Consider the following 22,500-nt stretch of genomic DNA (forward strand, 5'->3'; position numbering starts at 1 on the left):
CACAACCACAACGTTTGACAGATGGTATGGGCATGTCACAAAACAGTGCCAACTTGAAGACGAAGGCAGAATAACCCACACAACATGGAGTCATCGCATTGTACATTTTCAAGTTCTATGAACTTATATCTGGTTGTCGTCGGTATAACAGGATTATCTCTAAACATACTTTCATGGATTGTGTGTTACACGAAGATTCGTCGCCAATGTCATCAAAGTAGCAGAGATATTTTGCTAATTTCGCTTGTTTTGTTGGACATTCTCACAGTCTCAGTCCCGCTGCCTATCTACTTGTCGATGTACGATGCTTGCACCAGCGGAAAGAGGACAAATTTTGTTAAAAGGCCGACGATCTGCGAGATGTTTTACCTCATGTTTGTGTGGTTTAAGCTCGCTTCGTTATTTGTCATTACGACCTTGAATTACACCGCTTATCTCGCTATGAAAGCGAGAGGAATCTATCGAAGCATAGGGGAAAGACTATCATCTTCGTTTGCGTGTTCCAGATATGCACACAGGTATCGAGAGAAGAGGAATTCGCTTATGGTGATCGCAAATTTAGTGGTTGGGATTGACATTGTTGCTTTTGCGATCGCATCTTTACCTTACATTGGCCTCGGCCCGGAAGGTGTTTCGTCCCACATAAGGGACAACACATTATCGAACGGAACAACAACCGAGATACTATGCTCCATAGATCGAATAAGCTATCCGCAGAAGAACAAAGAATACACATTTTTATTTGCTGTCCTCATGAGTAGTTCAGCGTGTTTTCTGTTACAGATTGTGCACAGTGTACCGAGCTGCATTAGTTGTCCGACTTATTCAGTCGTCGGTGCCTCGGCCCCGTTCTTCTCGTCCCGAAGAATCGCACTTTATAACCGAAGAATTGGAGCAGAAAGAGAGTTCACCAAAATGATTTGCGTGTTGGGACTAAGCTTTCATTTGACGTGGATTCCGGTCATGGTGAGTTGATCTAAGCGTTGTTGCGAATAATCCATAAAAATTACTGGATTTAAGATTGCTTCATTCACTACAGCGTCAAAAGTAAAAACAGGATTTTGTCCCTAGTTTGGGTGATACACCTCAATATTGGCAGTATTAAAAAATGTGGATGGCACGCTTCTTACACCTCCTTCCCTCCTTTGCTTTTTTTGTTATCCAATATGTTAAGAAGAAGAAGAAAAAGAAGAACATTCAGTAAAACAGTAACGGTAATTCATAGCCAAGCTTTCCAGTTATCTAAAAACCAAACGGCAATAGGTATTCGAGCTCCCAATGGTCAATCAGGCTAATCTTTTAATATGGAGATTGCCACATTTTTGCAATTCAAGGCTGACAATCTAAAAAGCATTAATAGTTGCGGATTAGTCAATCTTCAAAAGTCCATTGTCACGAAAAAGAACGATGAACAATCGCTCTATACCAAGTAACTTTTTTTAAATATAGACTAGTTAACAATCGTCGAAACGATGTGCAGTAATTATAACCTTTCCCAATCTTGCAAATATTTTATATATTACGTTAACATTTCTAATTTAGCGAAAGGCTTTGTAATCTTAACCCGTTATCTCAAGCCGTCTCAACTCGAAAAGCAAAATGTTGCTTCAGGGCATCAATTAAAACAATTTCTCAAATAACTTGTCGCAGTTTAGACGCCAGCTTGGCGAGTTAGGATCTTATTGTGGCTAAAGCTTCAAAATGAAACTGTTCAGTTTAGGATGCTTCAGCCAGCTGCAGTATGTTAATCAACATACAGAAGTAACAGAAGTAAGATAAACCGAGGACGCTTTTCAATCTCCAGGATAAATAACACTGTAATAACATATTTGTTAAAACAACATAAGGCCGGCCTTTCAGAAGTATTCAAAATACGCGCGCGTACTCCTATGTACTCCTGGAAACTACGGCTTGCCCATTGGAATGTTACTAGACCGCTAAAAATCAAAATGAGGTTGAGAAGTACGGTAACCACGTGTATTTTAGGCCGTTTATATATTGAAAGAAGGTTACTGACAGACCTAAAACGATGGTCCCAACCTATCCCATGAGCGGCTGCGGCCCTCTGTAGCGCGTGGTAAAAATATTTCCAAAGTCCTTAGAGAATATTCAAATTTTTCTTAGTCCTTAGAGTCCTTTACGGGAACAAATGGGCCCAACAAACTAATCTGCAAGTAAGCAAAAGATAACTCAAATGGTGGCCATTTTGGAATAAGGTGTATGCAAGTATGAGTTCAATACTGAAATAATTCTCCTTTATTCAGATAATACAGTCTGGTCGTTATGTCAGTTTTCAATGAAATTTATGGCGGGATTGATCCTTTTCTTCGTACTAAGTTGTATAGTAAAGCAAGTATCATGTCAGAAGCAGTAGTAAGGACATAGCGACTTTTCAAATAAGGCCGGTAGAAAAATCTGAAAAAACCAAATTCGACTGTATATAGACTACATTAGAGATCGTAGAACGACATATATCTTTGCTTTTGAGTGAGTTATAATACCTACCTTGATAAAGTAAGATCGTCTCTTTGATTTTAAGTTAGCGTTCTCAAAATCATTGCTGAGTGAGAGCAGCATATTCGATCCCTCTTATCGTTCCCTTTCCAAGTAAACCTATAGATCAATCTGTTGATTTCTTTAATGAAATCATCTGTCACTGCAATCACCGCTGCTTTAATTAAGACTTTTGGTATGATAAAGGATTTACCAATTTGTATTCTTCCTAACACAGTAAGTCCTCTCCACGTGAGTAGCGTTTTGGCCTCGCGGTACATCAAAGGGCGTAAATTGCGTAATTTATCTTTCCTTCTTTCTGTAGGTTGCGATCGGCTTTATCATGTCAGGCTATCTTATCACGACCGAGTTCTCCCAATATGTCATAGCTGCATCGTTTCTACCACCATGTCTCGACCCAGTTTTCTTTGCTGTTTTCCTGGTGGATTTCAGAGAGGGCTATAAGGCTGTCTTAAGGTTCATTCCCGATAAACTTGATCGACTACTTAAAGGTTTGTTGCAATCTCACTTTTTTATCTTAGAAAGATCCATTAACGCAGTTCAGGGGCACCCAACGACCAATTTGTTGCAAAATGTATTATTATACCCCAGTTAATGAAAATAAATGTTATTAAGGCATTTTCAGGTGTTTTTCAGTGTTGCTGGGAAAACATTATCTGTTCCTTTTTCCCAGCAAGACACACAAGAAATTTCCCAGCCAGCTAGATAAAATTGGTTGGTTTCCCAGCCAGCTGATCAAATTTATTTCCCAGCCAGGAATTCCGCGCGCTTTCAAATCCCTCGATCCGAAACGACCGAATAAAGGCGACAAAACCGGGACAAAACAGGTTTTTTCCGCATGCGCAATCACTCTGACCAGCCGTCGTATGTTTGTGACTACTCTCTGGGAGAGGGAAGGGGTTTTTTTTAGTCGTCCTCGGTCTTCAGAGTTTCTACAGCCAGCTCGGGTTGAAATGCTAGAAAAAGTCAGTAATTCCCAGGCAAAACCTCTATCAATAACAAAATTTCCCAGCCAGCTAATCGAAACACCTGTATTTTTGCCAGCCAGCAAGATTCCTCTGGGGAACAGATAATGTGAGGAACACTGAGATTCGTTGGGTGCCCCTGGCAGTTCAAGAGAAACCTCCGGAGAGAAAAAGCATGCTTCAATGAGCCTTGGACCAAGCGGAAATTATATACCTTATTATAAAGAATTTTCACATGAAGTCACGGCGGCCATGTTGGCATTCCAAAGCAAAGGAATGGCGGCCAATGGTGGAATTGTGGAATGGAAGGGTGAACCAAACTAATCCTCTGGGATTTGAACTCTATTTTTATGCAAATACTTTCTTTTGTTTCAGTTTCTAGTATGGCTGCTGGTCACTTGAGTGAAAGCGCTCCATAGGAAATAGGCCATTTTTGAGTCGCAGTTTGCCCTAGTTCAAAACGAGTCTTGGTGCTAAACCATTCAAATATTAATGAGTTTGATTTGCATGAAAATACACCACTCATTTCCATTTAAAATGACGATTATCGACAATACGTAATTTTCTCTAAATTGACTATTATCGTCAATTTAGGACGCTTAGGGATTATGGGAAATGAACCCAAATACCTGAACTTGCAGGACTCGAACCTGGGAACATTCGATTATTAACCCCTTCACTTAACCACTAGAGTAACACATCGTTAACTGCCAAAACATTATTTTGTTAAATATGTCAATATTTTTTTTCTTCCGAATGCCGCTGTAAACGTGTACAATCACCCACTAGGAAACAAGTTTAAACACGAGAAAATGTCGGTTATCAAAACTGAGGAGAAAGATAACCATTTTAAAATCAAGCACTTGACTCAACCACTATTCAGCAATGATTTTATGTATACTAATTAGTGTTGGTAAATAATTGGTACAACTGTCAGCCAGCTGATCTTTAGTGGTTAAGTGAATAAAAACAGTTCCTTCGAAGTGGGTGCTCCGGGTTCAAATCCTGTCCACGAATGCAACTTTTTCTTTTTTTCTTTTCATCTGCTACCACATGTCACGACTGGCATGGGGACTAGTAATTTTGAAATCCCGCCTGCTACAATAGGCCTTATTCACGATAGCCGCCATGTTGGTTTTCAAATTGTCATGCAAATTAGTGTTATGCTGAGGCAAACATTGGAAAAAAGGCAAATTGCGGAAAATCGGGTCGTCGAAATATTGAGATAACATTGCTAAAAGTAAGCTTTATAATTTAGAATTAAGTACCTTTAATAATAATTTTATATCTTTGATTGCCTTTGACATTTTGACTTGCTGCTTCGTTATCTGCTCATTTTTCACTAAAAATACATCGAAGTAACTTGTGTAATCATCCTATTTACTACTTAGGTGATAAACATTCAATGAACGTGAAACAAATCATCTGTGTCGCTTAGATGTTCGTTACAACCTCTCGAACCTCTGTTGTCTGCCCCGTCTGAAGTGTGTAGCTAATTTGCATGATAATAGCAAATCCAACATGCCGGCCATCGTGAATACGGTCTATTCTTCGGTATTTTCAATAGTCCGTCCACCAGAGGACGGGAAATTCGGATTGGCCAAGAGGAGGTAGCCTGTCAATCAAATGTATTTCATATGTTCCAGGAGAAAATAACGTTTGTTATTCTGTAGAAGCAATGGAAACATCGAGAAAGCGTTGATTTTTTTCGAATCTTATAGTAATACTCTTGGAACTCACCATCGCACTCATTTCCCAACGCAGTGGCCCACCCAAATTCTTCGTGCAATTTCTGCACTTTTTCCGAAAGAGGTTCAAGATTGTTGACATATATAGCAGTGTCATCGGATTTGTTGGGATTTATGTCAACCACTTTACGTTTCTACCAAGGAGAAATCTGTTCAGTTCACTTTCTAGTTTTCTGTTTAAAACAATCAGGGGCGGATCTAGGAGGAGGGTGCAGGGGGTGCCCACCCTCCTCCCTGAGATGACCTGCAGCTTTCTAATACAACTGGAAAACGCATTTGTGGGGACGGAGCCTTTGGGAGGTTGTAGGTTCGCACCTTCCTGTGACTCTGACTTTACATTACACCTTTTAATATCACCAGTTACGGGCTCGGATTATTGCGTCGAGTAAAACGCCAGGAAGTGACGCTAAGGTTTTGGGGGATGGCCATGTCCTTGATCGTTCGCCTCTTGCGAGAAATATCTCGCCCTTGCTATAAAACAGCTCCCACTTTGGTCAAATAGCTCAGTGGTGGAGCAGCGCGAGACAGAATCACATGGTCGTAGGGTCGCGTCTTCCCTGATTTTTGTAACTTAAAATCATGACATTTAATGGCCTACGATGAAATGCAAAAGAGCAGGGAAAAAGAAGTGTTGCCGTGTATGGACGCCTCACTTATGTACTTAATCCATCTCGCACAAGCACCCATCTCGCGTTTAATAGGTTGACCATTCCTTCCGGGCACGGTAAGTGGCTTACCTCCCAATGTTCTTCAACATTGCTCGGCTAAATTTAGAAGGAACCGTATTTTACAATGAAGCTTACGGTGTATCATCCTTGTCCGAAGAGATCAGAAACTTAAACTTTTGCATTGTTTTTGTTGATCCGTCCGGGCTTTGAATCCGCAAGCTGTTAGGAAATCTTCCGTAACTATTGATTAAAAAACCCTGCCCATTATTTGTAATGAATCAGTATATTGGTGTTGTTGTGGTCTGTCCTCTGTGGTATATCATGGTCGGGAATTTAGATCCTCGGAGATAGTAGCTACACCAAGCTACTCTCCACTCTGAGTGTACAGAAAGATATGATGGTGATGATGATTATGACGAGCTCTGCCATTGGCACCAGCTAGTTGGTAGTTGAATAATCTGATCCAATGAGTTCTGTGAAAATATGATTTCGTGTTTTGATTTTTCTCCCTACTAGATTGTGCCATCGTGTTTAATAAACCCAAGGAGATTATGACAGTCACAAGTTCCACAACTGTCTCGCTCTCAACAGTTAAGTTTGAAGAAACAAACACATAGCCCTCGTGAAAAAACATGTTTCGGCTGTCGCTTCTCCTCGTCCCGGGACTCTTGAGTCGGCGTCCACGACGACCGCGAGGAAAAAAGAATTGTTTAGGTTTAAAACAGAGTAATTATTTTTATTTGATCATGAACTTTCCGGAAATGAAAGGTCAAATTAAAGTTTCAGTTGGGCTAAAATTATAGTGCAATTTTGTTTTCCCATTTGACTGAACTTGACATATATTTTTGAGTGCTAGAAGGGCTCTGAAAATATGTCGCACAACTTTCTTTTCAAGACAAAGAACATTATCTCTCTTTTCAATCTGAGAAGTTAGGATCCGGATAGAAGAGAGTTGGAAGAATGAAAGCAGATGTTCTTTTCGGAATTGAACTCCAATTTTTATCAAAATTCTTCCTTTTGTTTTAGTATGCTGGTCACATGAGCGAAAACACTCTATGAAGCGAAATAGATTGAATAAGTTTAAACAGGAGCCCATGAGTAGGAGCTTGCCTCTCTCATACACGCCCTTATGAGTCACCCTTTGCGCGTATCTTTCTATTTTTAGAACGCCACGGGCTCCTCGGCCTTGCAAACACTGTTTTAAAAGGCCAATCAGAGTAAAGTCATAGTCTAACGAAGACAAGTAAAGCTGTAATCGTGCAAATTGATGTAAATTTATGTAAATGCCAGTCTCCTGCTCAAGGGTTCGTTCTAAAAATAGAAAGATACGGGCAAAGGTTGACTCAAATATCTACTGCAGATGGAGGCTCCTACTAATGGGCTCGTGGTTTAAAGTGCTACCATGGTCAAAACATCACTTTTTTTTTTGTTCTTCAGATTTTAGAAAGTATGATTGGTCAACACTTGACTGTCAAAATTTTAAGCTTTGATTTTTATCCAAAGGCTATTTACTTTGAGTATAAGTTTTGGATTTCACGGTCCGCCATTACTCACATTCCAAACTGACCGATTGGATCTCAGAGTTAATTTAATTTTAATTTAATTTAATTTAATTTTTTTTAAATTTATTTAACATAATATATATAGCGCTAACTCCACTAATTGACCAAAGCGCTTTACAATTCATAATATTAAAAAAATTAAAAAGATTCCACTAGTAATAAAATATGAATAAATTAAAAACCTATTTACAGTCTTATAAAAATATCACAATAAATCCTATAAATTATCAAAAAGTTAAACATTATATGCTTTTTTAAAAAGATCAGTCTTTAAATGTTTCTTGAATAAATTAATTGTATCTAGACCTCTCAGATCTAATGGCAGCTCGTTCTAGAGTTTAGGTGCAGCAACGGGGATCTAGGGAAAAGTGAAGTCATTTACTCACTAGCTTAAAATTTCCGCCTGTAAACACAGCTTATTATATATGCAAAACACGAATTTCAAAGTCTGAATGCCCGAAACTACGTGCTGCATTATATTAATTCAGCCGCGTACACAGGCATTTGCATTCTTAAACTACTGAGTCTTTGACGTCTTTTTCTCCTCGATCCAACTCTCTCAAGATCTTAAAGTTAGTAATGGCGGACCATTAAACAGGGAAACTCCAGGTAAAATAAACAGGTGTCTTTTTTTGAAATCAAGGCTTAAAACTTCGATCAGTTACTGTTTAATTAACATAGTTTTGAAATCCAAAGAAAAATAAAAATAGTTTTTGTGGTCATAGTAGCACTTTATAGTTTGTTTACGTGAGCTAAGGATTAGAGTTAACCCTGACTAAGTTACGTGACAGGCGTCCTTGTGGCTTTTCTCACGCGCAATATGTCACGGTCACGCAATCTTGACAGGAATGAAAACATAAAAGGAATATTATGTAATGGAAATAAGACTGAGTGGAGTCCAATTCAGTCTGTAGTCATACGAGTGATAACAAAATCGCGGGAGTCCGATTTGTTTATCACGAGTATGATTACAGACCGAATTGGACGATACGGAGTCCTCTTACCAGTTTTAATTGGTATGATTAAAATGATTAAAATTTGTGATTAAAATCATAAAAATTTACAATTTCCGAGAAAAGAAGAGCCAAGTTATGAAAGAAAGGGAAAATTTGCAATAAAAGACGAAAAATAAGGAGCTTAAATTGTTTATTGTCGCTCTGAAAGAAACTAAGACTGAAAAAAGCCCCAATTTAGGAGACTGTGCACTGTTTCTACGGTGATTTACACCAAGGTTGTGATTGGTTGATTTAAACTACAACTTTGAATGTGATTGGTTGATTTAAACTACAACTTTGAATTTGATTGGCTTATTAAAATGTTCGATAACAACTTGGCAATGGAATTAGTGGAAAATTGGAGTTTTTTCATAGGGAGCCCACACAAACAGTGTGTCTGTTTGTATGTTCGAAATATGAAATGTATGGGAAATATTGAAGAGTCCTAATATAGTGAACTTACATCGAGAAATGACGATGTTAAAGCTCAAAATAACCTCAGTTGTTGTGTATTGTCATTTCTGCGGCTGAAAACGGTGAATTTGAGCGATTTGGTGGGTTTTCCGTTGACTGTTACTACACGTCCTTAGAAGGAGACAAGGGTGGAAAGCTCATTTTCGACCGCTCCAGCGTCAAGCCGATTTTCACCCAGAAATTAAAATCGCCCGTCTTTCAAATCGAACACCAGATAAACTGAAAGGTTGACGCTTCTTCTCGTGCCATTCAATCGAAGATCCATTCAAAATCCAAGCGCTAACCGCCAAATAATTTTCGAGAAATGCAGCTTTCGAAGCGACCAGCATCCGCGGCCGGGATTTCGTGTGCCAAGGAGCAACCGTCACGCTGTTTGCTCCACACTGATTGGATGCACTGTTTAACTGAGGTTATTTTGAGCTTTAACATAGTCATTTCTCGATGTAAGTTTACTATATTAGGACTCTTCAATATTTCCCATACATTTCATATTTCGAACATACAAACAGACACACTGTTTGTGTGGGCTGCCTATGGTTTTTTAAGCCAATCACAATCGAGGAAATTGTGATTTTTATGATTAGCACATGTTATCGGTTTCCATGTGGGGGAATACCAGGAAATGGATACGAGTTTTGCCCGAGAATAGAAGAAAATAGTCTACATTGTTTGATAAAAGATGCAATACAGGCTGGGCTATTCACGAGTTTGTAAACTTACAGGTGGCAACTACGAAGATATTAAAGGGATCAGGAGTTCGAAGGGATTTAATGCTTTGGATTTGTAAATCCATGTAGGAAACTGAAACCTGGGAATAGCTTCGTTTTAAGCAGAATAGTGCTGTTGCCGCCATTTTAGAAAACCAGGCAGGGACTGTAACCGATTGCACAAAATGTACTCAACGGAGAGAGTCAGGGAATCAGTTTGAACCCCTTGTTTAATAAACCCACAGTTCAACCCCTGGCTGGCCCATGCATTGGCCTCATGGAGAAGCCAATGTCACCTGTATTACTCGTGGTGTTTGTATGCCAAAAATATAAATAACTAAAATAAACAATAAAAAGGGTATCATTTATCAAAAGTTGGGTGGTTTAGTCTTCCTGAAATGCATTCACAAGGCCTTTTCTAGGGTTAGGGTTAGAGTTACAATCGTGTATCAATTACCAGGATAGAATACACTTTCGGCTACAGAAGAGGTACTGGAATTCTTGCTTAAGGTCAATTTTAGAAATCATTTTATACGATTCTTTAATAATATTTTCACTGTGTGTGATCCTCGTATTAAACCGATTATCAAATAATTTCAAAAGGCCAAAGGATGCTGACATGCGCGTCGTAATTGATGCCGTTCGGCACAATTTACGAACGGGTTACTGTAATTTCTGCAAAATAATCGTTCACTTGTAGTTGTGCCTCGGGTACCATGAGGCTGAATAAACTGGTACCAATGTTTTTCCTACTATTACTCCACCCCACAGAAAATGCTAAAACAAAGTAAATGCAGCTGCTACAACAGCTCTCGAGGTCGGTAAAAAAACAATGAACGATGAAATCGGGGCGTGCAAAGAGTTCATTTGTGGTTGAATCACTCAAGCTATCTTTTATTATTTCACCCATTTTATGCTATGGCCTATATGCTAAACTTTGTGATTAAATATAGTGAATGGGGATAAAACAATAATGATATAAACTGTCAGTGTCGGTCACCCTAAATGCAGTGACTCATTTTTGAAAAGAAATTTTCAAGTTTCAGATGTAGGGTATCTACGACAAATTTTACCATTTTGAAAGCCTTATGTAACAAGAAAAAAATGAAAGTCGCATTTGCAAGCTTAAAACCTGGTCAAAAAGTGAAATACATACTATGGACTCTATGGACGACAGAGCCCCTAACGAAGGCTTCATCTCACAATTTACTTCTGTATTAGTAGCGTTGACACAGTACTGAGACGAAATGGATTACGGAACAAAATTTTTTGTCTCCTACGCTCCAGTTTAATTTAATGTCCTAATTTGTTCGGTTGATCATTGCACAACGAGCTACTAGTTCACAAATAAATTTTTGGGCCCAGACTTCTCAGGAGTGCTTGATCTCGGGTGTGGCCCATTAAAGAAAACAACATTTTTAATTTACGATAGCGTTAATATCTCATTGAGTATAATTACTGCACTGGAAAGTGCAAATTCCCTTTTTCATCGCATTCTGGTGTATTTCATGGGTCTTGAATTCTAAACAGCGTCTACAGATAGCAAAAAAAAAAAACCCGAAGGTGTAATACGTTTGATGCCTTTCCCTGTCCAACAGCCATATCAACAATTTAAAATGTGCATCGTCGTTTTGAAACAAACCATCGATAAGTTAAAACTCCATTTGGGCGTGTGATAGGTCCATTGGAGGCTATACAGAAGTGTGGTCTATTGATTTATCGGTCACTTGGTCGATCAATTGCTTAACCGAGCTCCTGTGGATGCATTACTGATGGATCGATGAAATGATTCATTTGTAGTGATTCAAAGAAGTGAATCAACAACCTCACCTCTCATCTTCCCTCTACATGCGCCACAATCCTTGCAGCTATCTCCCAGGCCTTGTTTGCCATGCTCCAGGAGTAAACGTTATTTGGAATCTTGGGACAGGGCATTGTCTGAATTACGCATTCGGGTAGAATCACCCACCAGATTCTCCAATTCTCCTCCTAAGTCATTCAATGTAGTGTCGGCCAGATCGGAGCAATTTTCTTGTGTGAGCCAACGTTTGGCTTCTCGTGGTAGAGGATATCTAATAGTGCAAAAACTTGAAAAAAGACCTCTCTTTTCTTCATCGAGGACCTTTTGGTTGCTTCTGTTGCATTCTGATTAAGAATAACAAACGACATGCATTTGCTGCAACAGGTTTGTTGCCGTGTCCAATGTCGATCATCTTCATCTGTAACTTCTTCGATAAGGAGGGCGAAAATATATGTCGCAGTGCCTTCCATCAGTTCCAGACTTGGGTCATGCTGCTGATAGCCTACGATCTCGCCAGGAACAACTCTTCGAAAGCAGTTTTAAGCAAATGATGTACCTCAATTGGAATTATGGTTCCTGGCTCAGGCAAAATGCTCATCTCTTCTGCAATGTAACTGTCATCTTTAAGGATATTCATTTCATCTAGCATTGAGCAAATTTCTGCAGCAGGACAACGCAACATCTCAGAAACGATAAACGCGTTCTTTCCTAGATACTTACCATACATTTCCATAATCACCTTGGCTATCCAGGCTGTTGAAGACCTCTTGACATGTCCTTCAGCTGTTGCTTGAATGTATATCTTATATACATGTCCATCAGACTCTTGCAGAGTTTCTATGAAGAACGGTACGTTAGCTTGACTTCCTGGGATCAAAACTTCATTGTTGAAAAGGGAGGTACTGAGACTCTTAACGGAAAGCAGCTGAATTTTTCTCAAACTATCTTCAATGCCGGAGATTACGTCTTTGTCAAAACTTTTGTCTCGAGAGTTGGCGTCTTTGATAAGTCTAGCAATCCCACGACCAAACTGAAATGATCGCAGCTGCTGTTTCAATGTATTAACCATCTCTGACGATACTATAACTGTCCCTTGAGGATGGCTAAGTTTTTCTTTGATCACTTCAGATAACATTTTTGGTCGTAAAGGTCGCGGTAATTTCATCATCAGATCTTTGTAATTGTCTGTAGAAGACTTGCACCACACGTTCATCAGGCTGAGTTCAACAACGAATGGTTGAGCTAGTCTTTGAATCCGATGGCCAAAAGTAGGAGCATCGTCAAAGAAAAGATTCGTTGATTCTTGCAAAGAAACAGGGATGGTGGATAGATTCGAATTCTTGGGGTCACCCCTGGCTAGCATTGATGGAAGATACAATTTAGAAAGTGTGCACAAATACTTCGTATCTTCTTGCATGCTATTGAAGAATCCCTTTACTGCTGTGGCACATTTGTTAACCTCATCTGAATTCAAATTCCCCGATTGGCAATTCCTCTGGAGCATTTCCAAGACCATGGCATAATGGATAAGAGATACGTTTTTGGAGCAACCTAAAAATTCAAATAACTGATGAAACCTTCCAAAATATGGGGGAACTCTGTAGAGGAAAGGCTTGATCTCAAGTTGCTCGTACAGCTGTAGAACTGCTTGTCTGGGCAAAATTAGCTTTTGCCCCCTTTCAACTAAAACACAGTAGGTTTTCTCGAGATGACGCTTGACATTACTTTCTGACAGAGCATTTTCCTGCAAAAATGAGTAAATGCTCTCCATGACTTCGGTTATCGTTGAAGAACTGCTACGCCGAATAATTTCTCTTTCTGATTCGTTGCCTCCAAGGTAGTAACACACGGTTTGGCAGTGACTAACAACAAGATCAACAGGGGGATTTGTAACAACCTGAAGACTTGCTAAAATATTTTTGAGGTAATTTTCAAGATCGCCTCGATGAGGGCATCTAAGCCTGCTTTGATTGAACCTGGGATCCGCCCATTTGGGAAGCAAATGTGCTTCTGTCCACACTAGTTTTTCGTGATCACTGACAATCGATCCCTTAAATGAAATGAATGGGTTTTTTGTGTCATTCAACGGTGGACAGAGTTTTCGCAGTTGTTCGTTGACAGGATGTGTTGCTATAAAGGCAATATCACGGACCAGAGGCAACAATCCCTCGCAGACTACATTTGGTCGAGAGATGAGGTGATAAACTAACACTTCAGATTTCCGGCGAGTATTGTCAGTAAGTGCAGTGTCAGCCTCCCGCTCTACTTCATATGCGAATTCCAAAAATTCACTTGCAGGAACGTCTTGAACCAGACCTATCTCCCTTAAAAACATTAGCCAGTTAGAAGTGTCGAAAGGTTTTGGAGGAAAACTCTCATCAGGAAGCATGGCCATGAAAACCTCATTTTCAGGATCGTAAAAACTGGACGCTGTCTTCAGTGAGCCATCGGCGACTGGCACGAATTTCACTGTTTTCAAACAGTTGAACAGTCTCTCCTTCTCGTTTCCACTTGCCCTCAGGTACACTCTGTCACGAATGTGCTGAAGATGGGCCAATATCCCTTCAAAACTAAAATGATCGAGGCATTTTAGGACAAAATTTATGTACACTTCAGCACAGGACAAAGTTGCCACTTGTAAGAAATGATATAGATCAGATAAACGTTGGTCAGACTCCAGAAACCAACAGTCAAGACTGGCTTCAACTGTTAAAAGCTCTACGACAGGAAATTCACGGGGTATAACGAATACTCTCTTTCCTTCAAGCCTTCCGACTCTCCCGCTTTTTCTTGGATAAAATGGGAGCTTCCTCAAAATTTCCTTGTCAGTCTCTGTAAGAACCCCGGTGTTGCGGCTGAAGTAACCCAACACTACCATAGCATCTGATAACTCCAACTTGTCCTCAAGGGAGGAAGACGATCCCTCAAGCTTATGGTCAAGCGCAACAAGGAGGGAGTGCGGGGACCTGACGGAGGCTACTAAACTTTGGGCTAACTTGCAATGATGTGGCAACATGGAACTGTGAAGTTCGGGTAGGCCTAGACTTCGGAGGGCACGTACCACCCTCTGTTCGCTGTCACCACATTCTTCAAAATCAAGAACTGATTCCGCTTTTTTCAGAGGAACCAAAAAGTGCTCTACCACTTTTTGCTTTGCACGAAGTGTGGTGGAAGATGTCTCAGTGGCTGGTAGAAGACACCAATGTGACAGATGTGACAGTAGGTGAACAATGGATGGAATTTCACCTTCCTGATTTCCCTCTTCTTTCTTTAAGGCTTGGCTGGCAAAGTCCTCCAAAAACGTCCAAGCCCTGCAGATCCAGCGACGACTCGGTAGGGAGGAAGCCTGGTCATCAGGGCACCACTTCACGAATTGATCCTCGCTATTAAACTGAGGAGGCAAGGTACGATGCAATTGAGAGGCGAACACTTTAACATCCAAAGGACGGAAAACAGTGACCTTTTTTATGTCAACACCTCTGAAAACATCGCTACGCATTGTCTCATGCACAAAAAGGAACTTTGATAAAGGTAATAGGTCATAATACGGACTCAGGCATAAAGGTTGTCTCTCGTTAAAACATTGTAAGATAAGCTCCTGAGTAAGAAGCAAGGGAAGGCCAGAAAGCTTTTCCAAAAAATGTCCGTTATCTTTGCAGTACCTCAACACCAGAGTCACGCCTTCTAGATTGATGAAATTCGTGTTTGTTACATGGCACGGAATCTTTCCAATTCTACATAGAGGCTCCTCATCCCTGAATGACTTAAAAAATTCCATCACCACTGAAGGAGAGACGCAGCACACTTCTAATCCTGCCTCCTTGAAAGATTCAAAAATTTGAATGGAAAAGGCAACCAGATTGAATCCAGTTTTCAAAAGGATTTCTTCAAATTTAATCTTCGGATTTAATGTCGGCTCATCTCTTTGTTTTCGATACTCGATCGGCTCAAGTGGTTTCGGATTCAATGGAGCAAAATAGCCTTTTAGATGGAGGTCATTAAAATATGTTTTGTCCTTGCCACAACCGGTCGGAGGAAACCACTGAATCTCAACAGTGGATTCTCGTTTCGACTCATCAGGAATACTACAAAAGCTTGGGCGTATGCTTCTCACAACAGGTATAACCCGCATTTTCTTCAGATCCATTTCCTGGTAGACGGCGTCCGTGAGAGTCTTCCATTCAGCATCCTCAAAGGGATATTTTGGGAAAATCTCCTCGTAGAATGTTAACTTTGTGAATATGCCATTTTTACTGCAAGTTTTCGTTGAATGAGCAGGGTCCTGATTAACTGGAAGTTGAATTAATCCTCGCACTTCGTCCAAAAGGGTAAGGTAACAGGACGCAATAACGTCTCGTAACAAAGCGTTGTTCCAGTCACTTTGGTAACCACGACCCTCTTCTCTCCATAGGGTTCGTCTAGTCTCGTGGCCTAATGCGAAGTGCCCATTGACATGAACGGGAAGCTTCGTTCTTAAAGGAAGTGGAAGAAAACAATAGGCTTTCTTTGCCCGCTTTCGTGCCGAAGTGCTTTCCAAAAGGCAGGCCACACCACCAAGGGGAAGCATCCCCAACTTGTTTTCTTGAAAGGCGTCGGTGATTTCCTTCGGTGTAGGCTTCTCAAAGCCAATTTGTTGAACAAGCAACCACTTCTCCTTCCTTGCGTCACTGTCTAGGAGCTCCAAGGTGTAGGTACATTTTTTCACCTCTACCTCTGTAGGAAGGATCTTCCTTTGCTTAACTTTATTTCCGATCTCTTTAATGTAGCAAGAAAGTTCCTCTCTTTTCAGTTCATCTGTACGTGACATTATTGCACGAACACAGTAGTTTGTGACCAGGTTTCCTTTGCCGTCTACGGCCGCAATAGCAATCTTTCTGACATTTTTTACAAACAACAGAACATCAAACAACTCTTCCTTCAGATCATTCATCATTTTATCCAGTTTTTCCACGGTGACTGAAGTTTGAGATATTTTGGATTCCTGAGCCATTTTCTCGGACCTCAGCGGAAACCTAAACATGGTTGCATTCTTAGGTGGAAAATGATCTTCAAGGTAGCACGAGAAAACATCTGGAAATATTTTCCTCAAGCTTTCAATGTCTTGGAACATTCTGCCAGGTCTTGACTCACTTGAATGAGGGATGTACTTACAGTGTGGGTCAAAAACACACATCACGTCACCAATTTCGTTGCCCATAGATATAAAGGACGGCACGTCAGTCAAGTGATACACAGCATTGAAGCCGACACCATATTGACCAGTTTTGTTCGGATCGCTTCCTTTGCTGCCTTCGCCAAGGTTACAAATTCCTTCGATATCTACTTTGGTAAATGGTTTGTTGTTATAAACACAAAGTGCAGGCCCTTGCAAAGGTTTCCAGCTTTCCTTAAATACTCTCTTCTCAGGATGGTGTCTGGGATCTTTAATGAAACACATCTCACTAGCTTGGGCATCATCGGCATTTTGCACAAGCTCTTTCAAAATTTCGCTCTCACCTGGGTAACCCGTTAGTATGCGTTTCAATCGATTTGTTAATTTCTCTTTTTGACCGAAAGGTAATCCAATATCATGATGTTCCAAGGCTGCATCCCTTCGTGTTTTAACGCCTAGTTTTTCACCACTGGTCCAAGGAATTTTCTCATGAAGAAAATGCTCTCTCGGATCGTCAGGCATCCACGGGTAGTCCTTTAGGCACAAATCAGTAACATCACGCATTACTCTTTTAGTATCTGGAAGGTAAATTAGTCCCCATTGGTCGGATGCTTTTAATGTGTTAGCGTTGGGATTTACAAGTGCAGCAAGTTCATTAGCCATATTTGCGGCCGCTTGTAAGATATTCTTGTCGAGTTGTTTCTCTTCAAACTGTTGCTTGACCGTGGCAAGTCCACAAATATAATCTTTGGCTTTAAACTTCTCCCTTACACCAAAACGTTTCATGATGCTTGAAAAACAATCTGCAAGATCCGCTGGAAGTTTAAAGAGGTATGGAGAGCAATCTGTATTTACTTCAAAAGCGACATGATCCGCGGAGACGAACTGTCTATCCTTCTCCATGAGGACAAACTTTCTTTGAGAAAGAAATTGCTCGACAGTCGAAGTTGTTCGCTCGTTCATGTTTTCTTGTAAATATGAATATGCCTTTCTACAAACTTGACTTACTTCTTTGAGGCCAGAAGGATCGAGTTTATCTATGTTGATTGAAATAGCCTCCTTAAGTTGCGTCATAACATGTTCCAGTGAAACTTCTTTCTGCTCCAGCTTAAATAATTTCTTGACCCTCTTTGGCACATCTAGATCCGCTAAAGGCTCGGTGCAACACACATGGTACTTCCTCTCTTTCAAATAAACGTCCTTTGGCGCGATCAGAGCCCTCCGACCACCATGCATCACGTCGCTATTCCAAGTAAGAGGGAACGACTCGGGTTTTTGCAAAATCGGTAGGAAGGGCGCACCTATCAGACGATTCAAAACAGCATGCGGTGGATCGTTTTCACTGAACTTTAATTTCCTTTCTGTAAAATCTAGTAGCGCTTTTGCACGCTTGATGGCCGCCTTCCGGTTGGCTATACTTAGCTTCTGAATGCTCTCTGCTCTTTCGGCAATGTCATCCCAGGGAAGATCATTTGACTTCATCCCCAGTTTCTGAAGTCTTCCTAGAATTAGGGGACTTAGAAACGTATCTTCCTTTCCACCAGGAAATCTGGCGTCATCATGACAATATAAAGAGGAGGCTTGGCCGCTGGGATTAACTAATTGGGTTGGGCATTTAAGCACCTTTTCACTTGACGAAACTGGAATGCAAGCATGCCTCTTGATCAGCTCATGAAAATCATCCCTGTCAAGTTTCAGAGCGTAAAGCACCAACTCATTCCTCAGATTTGTAGGAACTGTCAAGATGTTTGGGAAAAAAATTTCACGGAAAAAGCGAATTTCGTCAAACGCCTTGTCCTTTATTTCATCCCACAGATGACAACCAAGAAATGACTCAAACACCTCAGTGGGCAAATCAACTACCAGGTTGTTCACTTTTGCTAAATGCTTCAGCACAGCGAAAGAAGCATCCCCTATTTGATGATTCATTCGGAGACTGGGATGCAGGAACACAACACGAGTGATGTCTGCCCATTCCAGTTCATTCGAGAACAGAACATGCCCTCCCCTAGCAAGCTGTTTGTAGAACGAAATGAGAAAAGGCCAACAATGTTGGTGTACATTGCACACCCTCGGCCACAATGAATGATACACATATGAACCATGGTCGGGAATGTTTTGCTTGACATCTTCAAGGAGCTTAAAAAATGCCGCAACAATACAGTCTTGCATGAGAGCATCATTCCACTCCGCTCCATAGCAGGACTTGTCATCTTCAAGCTTTTCGGGCAAGTAACGTCTGTTGGAAGTCACTGCAAATGGTCCATTTATGTGCACAGCCAGGCCACTCTGGATTGGTAGAGGAAGGTAACAGAATATGGTGCCACTTGGTTTCTTACCATCCCCATTCGGAGAGACGGACAGAGGTATGAAAGCGTCTGGTTCCTTTGGTTCTAACTGAACGGCTACACCACCAGAGGGTACAAGGCTGGGGTCATTCATTGAAAACTGAAGTGCCTTGCCATCACCCATTGCAGAGACCACATGCCAAATTTCACACTGGTTACGCGACTGGTCACCCAAGTTAAAATAGTCCAAACCAGCGTTTGTGAGTATACATTCCACACTGAATACAATCGAAGATTCAGGAAGCTGAGGTGGGTGAACTCCATGAGCTCTAATGGTTCTTGTAACCTTAGACGATGCTTGGAGGAAATTACAGTTCTTGAGAAGCTTTTTTTGTTCTGCATCTAGTGTCACTGCATTACCAGGAAATGTGACAGGAACAGAAAATTCTCTTACTATTCCTCCATCCAAAATTGATTTAGTAACCTCAAACATTAACTCGGGTTGTGAAACTTGATTCGACAATCCAGAAATACGGTACACTTCCAAACGGAACACATTTTGTGTGAAAAGAAGCAACGATTTGGCTCTAGCGTGGAACATCTCCAATAGTTTCCACATTTCTTCATCGTTGTAAGACAGCTCTTTGATTTCGCTCCTGAGCGCCTGCTCTCTCGTCCTTAGTGGGAAACGGAAAAGTGTGCCATCAAATAAATTGTTATCTGTATCAAGGCTAAGATCACAGCCAAAGATGCCATGAAATGGTTTGAACTGATTTCTGAACCGGCGTAGGTTATTAACGTTTTTGTTAAGGTCGATCTTCATACCAGGCTTCCTTTTGTTCTTGATGGCATGACCAAGGTATGTGGTATGGGGATCAAATATCACAAAGTAGTTTCTACTAGTGAACATAGGCACATCAGTCAGATTGTACACTGCATTGAAGCCCAGTCCAAACCTACCAATTTTTTCCGTCTCTTGAACTTTCGTTGCCTCATTGAGCTTTGTTATGTTTATAAAGTCGTCATCTTTAAAATTTGCATCGTTGTACACCCACAAAGCAGGACCCTGGCAGCCACTCATACCCTCAGAAAAAAGGCAAGTCAAGGCATCATCGTTGGTTCTTTTGTCGTATAAGAATTTGACAACAGTTGCACCAGCATCGTCTGCATTTTGAATAAGCTCCTTTATCACCGCAAACCCATCTTTGTAGTCCTCTAGCAGGCGATTGAGCCGTGTTGTTAGTTTCTCTTCTTGCCCAAATTCTTCTCCAATAGGCAGCTCATCAGGATTAAGCAATCGATGAGTCTTGGATGAAACACCAAGAAGTTGAGCAGTCTTGTTAGGTATGAATGGATGCACAAACAGACACTTATCTTCATTACCATTGCCCTCTACCTCTAGCCATTCGTCGTGTTCACAATACATGCAGTGTTCAACTGGTTCAAAGCGGACACTTGAGTTGTCTTTCCCATACGTAGGAAGAAGAACATTTGCCTTAACCTTTTCTGGTAATTCTGCATTTGCTACGTCGTTCAGGATATCTACAGAGAGCTGAATATCACGTTTGACGTCGACAGGACTATGTTTCATATTGCCATCACCATATTTTTCTTTCATCATTCTCAGAACCTGGAGCAAAACAGTTGGGTCACTTGTCTTTTTCATTCCAAAACGTTGAAAGAAGCCTTCGTGACTCTTCATCTCTGAGGGAAGGAAAAGTATGTAGGGTGTGAGGTCAATAGTTGGTTTACAAAAGAGCATATTGTCTGGTGAGGAAAATCCATCCCCATTCCATATCCAGGCAACTAGCTTCACTCCGTTTAATGCCCTTTCAACAGCATCGGTGCTTTTTCCACTCAAGAATGAGTAGATTTCGTTTAACACAAATATGTAAAAGGACTTCTCATCTTTAGAATAGGAAGCTATCACATTTCGCAAATGCTGTATGACTGTGACAACTTCCGGTTTGTTTTGCCATCCAAAATATCTGGATATCTCACTCGTTGGGTCAACTTCTACAACAGGCTTCACCGTTCCAACGACACTGGCCTGACTGTGGCTTTTGAGCTCAGTTGGCTTGAAAAAATACTTTTTTCGCCCTCCTCCATCTTCTGCCCACCATCGAAGAGATGGAGGAAATTGATGGGTCCTTTGTTCTAATCTTGAGACCCAGAAAATCTCGCTAAGGAAGGTTCCCAGCTGCTGTCCATCAACAAGCTCCAGTAGCGTTTTAGGATTGCTAAGCAAATAACACAGAATGGCTTCTGACTTTTGCCTGGCGATGGAAGGGCTCGTCACCTTAGAAACTGTTCTGGCAGTTTGCAAAATATTTCTTGCAGTAATATGTTGCTCGTTTTTCATCCCGAGATCTTCTAACATAAGAAGAATGGCTGGGTTGCGGTAGATTTCTCCAACTGGAAATACATCCTCGTGAACGAATATTATTTGCAACACTTTGTTTCTTGGATCAAAAACTTCCGATGCCGTCACTCTCTGTCTTTCTTTTTCCACAAAAGGCAACTCCTGCATACTGCTCTTGAACAAAGGGTCTGTTTTAATAAAATCAGCGAAATTTTCCTGCACATAACAAATCAGCTGGTCAATTTTCTCACTTGAGTATTTTCCTTTTTTGATATCGGGGAAAATTGTTTCACGTAGCAACTCAGTGGGCTTCAAGATCCTGACTTTCAAGAGAAGGGCAAGAGATTTTGAATCCTCTTGGGAAATGTCTATGAGGTCCTGAAGAGAAGAAATCGGCAGAGGTTTAAGTGGTGCGGCGTGAAGTCCGTCTTTGATGGACACAAATTGCTGAAAGATGGTCTCAAAAATGGGAAGAGACTTCAGGAGAGTGCATTGCTCTCTCGTCAAGACACAAGGGCGCACTTTGGCGACGAATGTTCGCAAGAGCTGCTTCTCTTTGCTAGATAAATTTGTCTTCACGATTTTTGAGAACACTTCTTCTGCCATCCTTGATGAGGAAGCCACCATTGCCTTCAAGACTCCTTCAACGGTCGGTGGATTTAAAAACTCCCAAATTGCAGGATGATGGCTTAAAAAAGTTGGGCAACTCGGAAGGACGATCAAGCCCAACTTTTGCAACGCTTTCGCCATGGTGGCATTGACAGAAACGTTCATAACATTTTTTAAAATAATGCAGGACGGATAGCAGAGTCTTGTCAAGGTAACTGGTGTCTGCGACGAGCTTAATGGAATCAAAGGTATGTCTTTAAAGAGCTGAAGATCTTTTGCAGAAGGGAAGTGTTTTGCAAGGTACCTCCACAACAGATTTATCCAGTCTTTCGAAGGATGGTCATGCCTATCGTCATCAGGGTACCATGAGATTGTTTCTTCGTTCTTCCATTCATGAGGCAAGGCTTGGTGAATAAGACACGCTACATCTCCTTTAGAGAGATGCCGTAGCTGAGTACACTCTACGAGATAAAAAAAAGGAACTCATAGTCCAACCGATGGAATTAAATGGGTCTAAAATATATATATGTATATGTTAAAGCTTTTAAACAAAGATTTATGAAGAAACAGCCCACAGCATGTACGATATAGTATCAGTTATGATACAGACAGGAGTGTTCTACCGGGAACTAAAAGACTCGTAGAATCAATTCGA

General features: G+C 40.8%; 2 protein-coding genes across 3 annotated transcripts in view; one reads left to right on the forward strand and one right to left on the reverse strand.

Annotated features, from left to right (window-relative positions):
* Positions 1 to 7,573, forward strand: part of LOC137967962 (uncharacterized) — a 7,658-nt gene extending 85 nt beyond the window's left edge. Inside the window, exons 1-3 of one of the 2 annotated variants that reach the window (XM_068814568.1) lie at positions 1 to 966; positions 2,819 to 3,005; positions 3,559 to 6,398. The exon at positions 1 to 966 is cut by the window's left edge and continues 85 nt beyond it. In XM_068814568.1, the coding sequence (XP_068670669.1) occupies positions 85 to 966; positions 2,819 to 3,005; positions 3,559 to 3,587 (1,098 nt within the window). In that variant the 5' untranslated portion in view covers positions 1 to 84 and the 3' untranslated portion in view covers positions 3,588 to 6,398. The other variant, XM_068814567.1, reaches the window with a different exon arrangement.
* A 4,040-nt stretch (positions 7,574 to 11,613) lies between these two features.
* LOC137967957 (sacsin-like) overlaps positions 11,614 to 22,500 on the reverse strand; it is a 40,588-nt gene continuing 29,701 nt past the window's right edge. The window contains 2 exon segments of the mRNA XM_068814559.1: positions 11,614 to 11,954; positions 11,957 to 22,306. Of these exon segments, the coding sequence (XP_068670660.1) occupies positions 11,632 to 11,954; positions 11,957 to 22,306 (10,673 nt within the window). The 3' untranslated portion in view covers positions 11,614 to 11,631.

The sequence above is a fragment of the Montipora foliosa genome, chromosome 8, assembly GCF_036669935.1.
Source record: "Montipora foliosa isolate CH-2021 chromosome 8, ASM3666993v2, whole genome shotgun sequence".
NCBI lineage: Eukaryota > Metazoa > Cnidaria > Anthozoa > Scleractinia > Acroporidae > Montipora > Montipora foliosa.